Source organism: Oncorhynchus mykiss, chromosome 18 (genome assembly GCF_057628025.1).
Source record: "Oncorhynchus mykiss isolate SJ-2025 chromosome 18, ASM5762802v1, whole genome shotgun sequence".
In the NCBI taxonomy this organism is placed as follows: Eukaryota; Metazoa; Chordata; class Actinopteri; order Salmoniformes; family Salmonidae; genus Oncorhynchus; species Oncorhynchus mykiss.
Window position 1 is genome coordinate 2909521 of NC_143039.1, and position 10480 is coordinate 2920000.

The following is a 10480-nucleotide window of genomic DNA, read 5'->3' on the forward strand; positions in this document are numbered from 1 at the left end:
AGTAGTGCACTATATAGGGCCCTGGTCTAAAGTAGTGCACTATACAGGGCCCTGGTCTAAAGTAGTGCACTATACAAATCAAATCAAATCAAATACAATTTTATTTGTCACATACACATGGTTAGCAGATGTTAATGCGAGTGTAGCGAAATGCTTGTGCTTCTAGTTCCGACAATGCAGTAATAACAAGTAATCTAACTAACAATTCCAAAACTACTGTCTTGTACACAGTGTAAGGGGATAAATAATATGTACATAGGGATATATGAATGAGTGATGGTACAGAGCAGCATAGGCAAGATACAGTAGATGGTATCGAGTACAGTATGTACAAATGAGATGAGTATGTAAACTAAGTGGCATAGTTTAAAGTGGCTAGTGATACATGTATTACATAAGGATACAGTCGATGATATAGAGTACAGTATATACGTATGCATATGAGATGAATAATGTAGGGTAAGTAACATTATATAAGGTAGCATTGTTTAAAGTGGCTAGTGATATATTTACATCATTTCCCATCAATTCCCATTATTAAAGTGGCTGGAGTTGAGTCAGTGTCAGTGTGTTGGCAGCAGCCACTCAGTGTTAGTGGTGGCTGTTTAACAGTCTGATGGCCTTGAGATAGAAGCTGTTTTTCAGTCTCTCGGTCCCAGCTTTGATGCACCTGTACTGACCTCGCCTTCTGGATGATAGCGGGGTGAACAGGCAGTGGCTCGGGTGGTTGATGTCCTTGATGATCTTTATGGCCTTCCTGTGACATCGGGTGGTGTAGGTGTCCTGGAGGGCAGGTAGTTTGCCCCCGGTGATGCGTTGTGCAGACCTCACTACCCTCTGGAGAGCCTTACGGTTGAGGGCGGTGCAGTTGCCATACCAGGCGGTGATACAGCCCGCCAGGATGCTCTCGATTGTGCAGTTAGTGAGTGCTTTTGGTGACAAGCCGAATTTCTTCAGCCTCCTGAGGTTGAAGAGGCGCTGCTGCGCCTTCTTCACGATGCTGTCTGTGTGAGTGGACCAATTCAGTTTGTCTGTGATGTGTATGCCGAGGAACTTAAAACTTGCTACCCTCTCCACTACTGTTCCATCGATGTGGATAGGGGGATGTTCCCTCTGCTGTTTCCTGAAGTCCACAATCATCTCCTTAGTTTTGTTGACGTTGAGTGTGAGGTTATTTTCCTGACACCACACTCCGAGGGCCCTCACCTCCTCCATGTAGGCCGTCTCGTCGTTGTTGGTAATCAAGCCTACCACTGTTGTGTCGTCCGCAAACTTGATGATTGAGTTGGAGGCGTGCGTGGCCACGCAGTCGTGGGTGAACAGGGAGTACAGGAGAGGGCTCAGAACGCACCCTTGTGGGGCCCCAGTGTTGAGGATCAGCGGGGAGGAGATGTTGTTGCCTACCCTCACCACCTGGGGGCGGCCCGTCAGGAAGTCCAGTACCCAGTTGCACAGGGCGGGGTCGAGACCCAGGGTCTCGAGCTTGATGACGAGCTTGGAGGGTACTATGGTGTTGAATGCCGAGCTGTAGTCGATGAACAGCATTCTCACATAGGTATTCCTCTTGTCCAGATGGGTTAGGGCAGTGTGCAGTGTGGTTGAGATTGCATCGTCTGTGGACCTATTTGGGCGGTAAGCAAATTGGAGTGGGTCTAGGGTGTCAGGTAGGGTGGAGGTGATATGGTCCTTGACTAGTCTCTCAAAGCACTTCATGATGACGGATGTGAGTGCTACGGGGCGGTAGTCGTTTAGCTCAGTTACCTTAGCTTTCTTGGGAACAGGAACAATGGTGGCCCTCTTGAAGCATATGGGAACAGCAGACTGGTATAGGAATTGATTGAATATGTCCGTAAACACACCGGCCAGCTGGTCTGCGCATGCTCTGAGGGCGCGGCTGGGGATGCCGTCTGGGCCTGCAGCCTTGCGAGGGTTAACACGTTTAAATGTTTAAATGTCTTACTCACCTCGGCTGCAGGGCCCTGGTCTAAAGTAGTGCACTATACAGGCTCCTGGTCTAAAGAAGTGCACTATATAGGGCATAGTGTGCCATTTGAGACAGCCAGAGTATGTTATTTTTTTACTGCTAAAGCAAAAAGTGTCTCTGGGAGGTGAAGGAAACAGCTGTGGACGATCCCACATGTTATTCATCATGTACCAGCAGTAAATCCCCTTCCCCAACGCCCTCACTTATTCATGTCCTCCTCCTGCTCCGTATTAATGACCTGGTGGCAGCTAGTCCTTTAAAGAAGCTGCTTTTATCCCTGGTACCATTCACTGTAGCAGGCCAACGTAGCAGCCGGCCCAAATCAGTCTGGTACCATTCACTGTAGCAGGCCAATGTAGCAGCCGGCCCAAATCAGTCTGTTACCATTCACTGTAGCAGGCCAATGTAGCAGCTGGCCCAAATCAGTCTGTTACCATTCACTGCAGCAGGCCAATGTAGCAGCCGGCCCAAATCAGTCTGTTACCATTCACTGTAGCAGGCCAACGTAGCAGCAGGCCCAAATCAGTCTGTTACCATTCACTGCAGCAGGCCAACGTAGCAGCTGGCCCAAATCAGTCTGTTACCATTCACTGCAGCAGGCCAATGTAGCAGCTGGCCCAAATCAGTCTGGTACCATTCACTGCAGCAGGCCAACGTAGCAGCTGGCCCAAATCAGTCTGGTACCATTCACTGTAGCAGGCCAACGTAGCAGTCGGCCCAAATCTGTCTGTTACCATTCAGCCCACTTTGTATCAACCCACAGCCCATTCCCAGTTACAGCCTAGTCACCAAAGAGCCTGTTAATATGATCAGCTTGCTGTGCTGGTACCTTTCCTCAGTGATAATATGAAAACGGTGTGAGGTACAACAGATTCATGGTGTGAGGTACAACAGATTCATGGTGTGAGTTAGCAGTACAACAGATTCATGGTGTGAGGTAGCAGTACAACAGATTCATGGTGTGAGGTACAACAGATTCATGGTGTGAGGTACAACAGATTCATGGTGTGAGGTACAACAGATTCATGGTGTGAGGTACAACAGATTCACGGTGTGAGGTACAACAGATTCATGGTGTGAGGTACAACAGATTCATGGTGTGAGGTAGCAGTACAACAGATTCATGGTGTGAGGTACAACAGATTCATGGTGTGAGGTACAACAGATTCATGGTGTGAGGTACAACAGATTCATGGTGTGAGGTACAACAGATTCACGGTGTGAGGTACAACAGATTCATGGTGTGAGGTACAACAGATTCATGGTGTGAGGTAGCAGTACAACAGATTCATGGTGTGAGGTACAACAGATTCATGGTGTGAGGTACAACAGATTCATGGTGTGAGGTACAACAGATTCATGGTGTGAGGTACAACAGATTCACGGTGTGAGGTACAACAGATTCATGGTGTGAGGTACAACAGATTCATGGTGTGAGGTAGCAGTACAACAGATTCATGGTGTGAGGTACAACAGATTCATGGTGTGAGGTACAACAGATTCATGGTGTGAGGTACAACAGATTCATGGTGTGAGGTACAACAGATTCATGGTGTGAGGTACAACAGATTCATGGTGTGAGGTAGCAGTACAACAGATTCATGGTGTGAGGTACAACAGATTCATGGTGTGAGGTACAACAGATTCATGGTGTGAGGTACAACAGATTCATGGTGTGAGGTAGCAGTACAACAGATTCATGGTGTGAGGTACAACAGATTCATGGTGTGAGGTACAACAGATTCAAGGTGTGAGGTACAACAGATTCATGGTGTGAGGTACAACAGATTCATGGTGTGAGGTAACAGTACAACAGATTCATGGTGTGAGGTACAACAGATTCATGGTGTGAGGTACAACAGATTCATGGTGTGAGGTAGCAGTACAACAGATTCATGGTGTGAGGTACAACAGATTCATGGTGTGAGGTACAACAGATTCAAGGTGTGAGGTACAACAGATTCATGGTGTGAGGTAGCGGTGCAACAGATTCATGGTGTGAGGTAACAGTACAACAGATTCATGGTGTGAGGTACAACAGATCCATGGTGTGAGGTCCAACAGATTCATGGTGTGAGGTACAACAGATTCAAAGTGTGAGGTACAACAGATTCATGGTGTGAGGTACAACAGATTCATGGTGTGAGGTACAACAGATTCATGGTGTGAGGTACAACAGATTCATGGTGTAAGGTACAACAGATTCATGGTGTGAGGTACAACAGATTCATGGTGTGAGGAACAACAGATTCATGGTGTGAGGTACAACAGATTCATGGTGTGAGGAACAACAGATTCATGGTGTGAGGAACTAGACTCTGCCCAGTGAGGTCATCAGCTCCATTTGACAGACACATCAGGGTTCACAACTCAGTGTTTCCCCCGTCACTAGATAGGCGGGGCGTTTCCAATAACATCCACTTTGTACCAACTACTACTGTATATAATAACAGCAATAGAGTCAGCTGACATCCAAAATAAAGCCCCACCTTCTGCTATGGAGCTCAGGACACACAATGACAGACAAGAAACGCAGCTAGCTGTTTGTCTTACCGTCAAACTGTTGATGTCTGGACACCAAGGTTGTCCTGAGTGTTTGACTGGTGTCCTCCACCAGGTTCTCAAACTCCAGCTTGCTCTGCTGCCCCAGTTTCTCCTCCATGTCAGACGTACAACAGGTGTAGCCCTGAGGACACACGCGCAGGTGTTCACCTGGGTAGAGAGAGACAGAGAGTTAATACCTGGAGGAGAGGGACAGACAGACAGGTGTTCACCTGGGTAGAGAGAGACAGACAGTTCATACCTGGAGGAGAGGGACAGACAGACAGACAGACAGACAGACAGACAGACAGACAGACAGGGAGCATGGCTGTTATACACATCAACAGAGCTTGCTGCCAAAGAGCAGGAGTCAAGTCAAGCCCCCAAAAGGCAGAGGTTTGATCAAGCCTCCAGTCATTCGAGATTTCCAGGACAGACAGAGAGGACAGAGAGAGAGAGAGAGAGAGAGAGAGAGAGAGAGAGGCTGGAACAGAATGGGGGCTGAGGCCCACAGTGCTCAGACACACGAGAAGAGACGACACAACGTGAAACCAACTAAGCTGGCTAATAATCACATTTTACATTCTAGATAATGAAGTGGTAAATTAGTATGAGGTTAAATGGGACATTGAAGCCTTCTCTGTCTCAGTGCAGAGACTGTCTGGACAGTGTGTTGGTGTGTACTGGCACCAACGTCAGAAGAGAGGACCACAGTAAGTGTTCTCTGCTACGTTGCCAGCAGACTGCTAATGAAGACTGGCAACAACACTTCAGAACAAAACACAGCCAGGTCTCTAGAGTGATGTGCATGAACTGCTCTGTGGCCGACCGTGGAGACCACCACTCTCTAGACGACACAGATACAGCGCCTCACACAGAGATACACGTTTACAGTGTTATCCAAGCTGACTGGGATCAACATGTCACTGTTTGTTCACGCTTGACAGGGCTTTGCCGCATAGCATGTGTGATGTGAGGAAAATTAACCACACAGAGTTGATTGAGATCTGTGTTTATATATGTGATCCCTCACCACAAGGCTGTAAACAAAACAGCAGCTAACAGCTAACAGAGAAACAGAGCAGTAGATCAGAAGCTAACAGAAAAACAGAGCAGTAGACAGCAGCTAACAGAGAAACAGAGCAGTAGATCAGCAGCTAACAGAGAAACAGAGCAGTAGATCAGCAGCTAACAGAAAAACAGAGCAGTAGAACAGCAGCTAACAGAAAAACAGAGCAGTAGAACAGCAGCTAACAGCTAACAGAGCAGTAGACAGCAGCTAACAGAGAAACAGAGCAGTAGACAGCAGCTAACAGAGAAACAGAGCAGTAGATCAGCAGCTAACAGAGAAACAGAGCAGTAGATCAGCAGCTAACAGAGAAACAGAGCAGTAGAACAGCAGCTAACAGCTAACAGAGAAACAGAGCAGTAAAACAGCAGCTAACAGCTAACAGAGAAACAGAGCAGTAGATAGCAGCTAACAGCTAACAGAGAAACAGAGCAGTAGAACAGCAGCTAACAGCTAACAGAGAAACTGAGCAGTAGATAGCAGCTAACAGATAAACAGAGCAGTAGATAGCAGCTAACAGCTAACAGAGAAACAGAGCAGTAGAACAGCAGCTAACAGCTAACAGAGAAACAGAGCAGTAGAACAGCAGCTAACAGCTAACAGAGAAACATAACAGCAGATCAGCAGCTAACAGAGCAGTAGATGGGGACATTAGCAGAAAGCTGATCAGAGATGGTGACATTAGCAGAGAGATGATCAGAGATGGTGATATTAGCAGAGAGATGATCAGAGATGGTGACATTAGCAGAGAGATGATCAGAGATGGTGACATTAGCAGAGAGCTGATCAGACATGGTGACATTAGCAGAGAGCTGATCAGAGATGGTGATATTAGCAGAGAGCTGATCAGAGATGGTGACATTAGCAGAGAGATGATCAGAGATGGTGACATTAGCAGAGAGCTGATCAGAGATGGTGACATTAGCAGAGAGATGATCAGAGATGGTGACATTTAGCAGAGAGCTGATCAGAGATGGTGACATTAGCAGAGAGCTGATCAGAGATGGTGACATTAGCAGAGAGCTGATCAGAGATGGTGACATTAGCAGAGAGATGATCAGAGATGGGGACATTAGCAGAGAGATGATCAGAGATGGTGACATTAGCAGAGAGATGATCAGAGATGGTGACATTAGCAGAGAGATGATCAGAGATGGTGATATTAGCAGAGAGATGATCAGAGATGGTGATATTAGCAGAGAGCTGATCAGACATGGTGATATTAGCAGAGAGATGATCAGAGATGGTGACATTAGCAGAGAGATGATCAGAGATGGTGACATTTAGCAGAGAGATGATCAGAGATGGTGACATTAGCAGAGAGATGATCAGAGATGGTGACATTTAGCAGAGAGATGATCAGAGATGGTGACATTAGCAGAGAGATGATCAGAGATGGTGATATTAGCAGAGAGATGATCAGAGATGGTGACATTAGCAGAGAGATGATCAGAGATGGTGATATTAGCAGAGAGCTGATCAGAGATGGTGACATTAGCAGAGAGATGATCAGAGATGGTGACATTAGCAGAGAGATGATCAGAGATGGGGAAAGACGTGTGTAATTACAGAGGGCAACATAATGGAAGAGGAAAAGTCATCTTCTGCTGCTGGGATTTGACGGTGAAACGTTCTGGCACCGGAGACCATGTTTTCTAATCAGAGTGAAGCGAGCCATGAGAAATACCATTTATTTTACTGAGAGAGACAATCACACATTAGCTCTTTGGTCCATTCTCTGGATGCCTCCCAAATGGCCCTCTATTCCCTTTAGGGCCTATTGAGTTCTGGTCCAATGTAGTGTACTACATAGGGAATAGTACTCCATTTGGGATGCATCCTCTTTGTGGCCCAGATGCCTCAATGTTTCAGGATCATTATCTCTGGGATGTGAACACCAGGTCTGATTGAGACATAGCAGCAGTGAAATTAGCTGGATCTGCTGACTACAGACTGAACACTGCTGAACGCAGACAGAGACACAGCCAACCAGGCCTAGTGCTCAATGACTTGAATGGCCAGAGAGAGAATATGGAGAGACAAAAGGACCATTTAACACAGAGGGCTCGTCCCAAAATGGCACCCCATTCCCCCTTTTAAAGTGCAATACTTTAGAACAAGATTTTCTGCTAAAGTAATGCACTAAATAGGGAATAGGGTGCCATTTGGGTTCAGTAAATTGTCAGATGGAGACGGGTTACGGAGCTCACTAAATAGGGAATAGGGTGCCGTTTGGGTTCAGTAATCTGCCAGATGGAGACGGGTTACGGAGCTCACTAAATAGGGAATAGGGTGCCGTTTGGGTTCAGTAATCTGTCAGATGGAGACGGGTTACGGAGCTCACTAAATAGGGAATAGGGTGCCATTTGGGTTCAGTAAATTGTCAGATGGAGACGGGTTACGGAGCTCACTAAATAGGGAATAGGGTGCCGTTTGGGTTCAGTAATCTGTCAGATGGAGACGGGTTACGGAGCTCACTAAATAGGGAATAGGGTGCCGTTTGGGTTCAGTAATCTGTCAGATGGAGACGGGTTACGGAGCTCACTAAATAGGGAATAGGGTGCCGTTTGGGTTTAGTAATCTGCCAGATGGGGACGAGTTACGGAAATCCTTTCAGAAAGTTCCCTGTGTTCTGATTCTGTAGGAATCATCAGTTGTAGACTGAGCCAAAAGTGAAGGAAGGCTTGGGAACTACAAGATGTAATCAACTGTCTGTTCTGTTGAGTTATCAGTCAGACAGAAAGAGGAACATATTTGTTCTGTAGGGAAACACTGTTCTGTCTGGGACGGAAATCTGTTGTACTCTGACAGAAAGAGGAGTGAGATCTGTTGTACTCTGACAGAAAGAGGAGTGAGATCTATTGTACTCTTACAGAAAGAGGAGTGAGATCTGTTGTACTCTGACAGAAAGAGGAGTGAGATCTGTTGTACTCTTACAGAAAGAGGAGTGAGATCTGTTGCACTCCGATAGAAAGAGGAGTGAGATCTGTTGTACTCTGACAGAAAGAGGAGTGAGATCTATTGTACTCTTACAGAAAGAGGAGTGAGATCTGTTGTACTCTGACAGAAAGAGGAGTGAGATCTGTTGTACTCTTACAGAAAGAGGAGTGAGATCTGTTGCACTCCGATAGAAAGAGGAGCGAGATCTGTTGTACTCTGACAGAAAGAGGAGTGAGATCTGTTGTACTCTGACAGAAAGAGGAGTGAGATCTGTTGTACTCTGACAGAAAGAGGAGTGAGATCTGTTGTACTCTGACAGAAAGAGGAGTGAGATCTATTGTACTCTTACAGAAAGAGGAGTGAGATCTGTTGTACTCTGACAGAAAGAGGAGTGAGATCTGTTGTACTCTGACAGAAAGAGGAGTGAGATCTGTTGTACTCTGACAGAAAGAGGAGTGAGATCTGTTGTACTCTGACAGAAAGTGGAGTGAGATCTGTTGTACTCTGACAGAAAGAGGAGTGAGATCTGTTGTACTCCGACAGAAAGAGGAGTGAGATCTGTTGTACTCTGACAGAAAGAGGAGTGAGATCGTATCCAGAATGATTTCACTGTGTCTGATGCTGTTTCTAACTATCCCATCACAGCTGTGAACTGAAGCTGTTGTCATCATTTACACAATGACTCATCAGTACAGTGTAATAATCATCAACAACAGGATGAGCTCCCCATGTCTTCCCAGCGGGAGAGATACAGACTGTAACACAGCGGGAGAGATACAGACTGTAACACAGCGGGAGAGATACAGACTGTAACACAGCGGGAGAGATACGTACTGTAACACACCAGGAGAGATACACACTGTAACACAGCGGGAGAGATACAGACTGTAACACAGCGGGAGAGATACGTACTGTAACACACCAGGAGAGATACACACTGTAACACAGCGGGAGAGATGCATACTAACACTGCAGGAGAGATACAGACTGTAACACAGCGGGAGAGATACAGACTGTAACACAGCGGGAGAGATACACACTAACACAGCGGGAGAGATACATACTAACACAGCGGGAGAGATACAGACTGTAACACAGCGGGAGAGATACATACTAACACAGTGGGAGAGATACAGACTGTAACACAGCGGGAGAGATACGTACTGTAACACAGCGGGAGAGATACAGACTAACACAGCGGAAGAGATAGACTAACACAGCGGGAGAGATACACACTGTAACACAGCGGGAGAGATGCATACTAACACAGCGGGAGAGATACAGACTGTAACACAGCGGGAGAGATACATACTAACACAGTGGGAGAGATACAGACTGTAACACAGCGGGATAGATACAGACTGTAACACAGCGGGAGAGATACAGACCGTAACACATTGGGATAGATACGTACTGTAACACAGAGGGATAGTTACAGACTGTAACACAGCGGGAGAGATACGTACTGTAACACAGAGGGATAGTTACAGACTGTAACACAGCAGGAGAGAAACAGATGGAAACACAGCGGGATAGATACGTACTGTAACACAGCAGAGAGATACAGACTGTAACACAGCGGGAGAGATACGTACTGTAACACAGAGGGATAGTTACAGACTGTAACACAGCGGGAGAGATACATACTAACACAGCGGGAGAGGTACAGACTGTAACACAGCGGGAGAGATACAGACTGTAACACAGCGGAAGAGATACAGACTAACACAGCGGGAGAGATACAGACTGTAACACAGCGGGATAGATACAGACTAACACAGCGGGAGAGATACAGATGGTAACACATTGGGATAGATACGTACTGTAACACAGCAGGAGAGAAACAGATGGTAACACAGCGGGATAGATACGTACTGTAACACAGTGGGAGAGATACAGACTAACACAGCGGGAGAGATACGTACTGTAACACAGCGGGAGAGATA

At 46.4% G+C, this 10480-nt stretch overlaps 1 protein-coding gene across 2 annotated transcripts in view; it reads right to left on the bottom strand.

Annotated features, from left to right (window-relative positions):
- LOC110513658 (glypican-6) overlaps window positions 1-10480 on the bottom strand; it is a 361504-nt gene that overhangs the window by 297192 nt on the left and 53832 nt on the right. For both annotated transcript variants that reach the window (XM_090206942.1, XM_090206943.1), the window contains exon 2: window positions 4538-4696. In XM_090206942.1, coding sequence (XP_090063068.1) covers window positions 4538-4696 — 159 coding nt within the window. The remainder of the gene's footprint in view (window positions 1-4537; window positions 4697-10480) is intronic.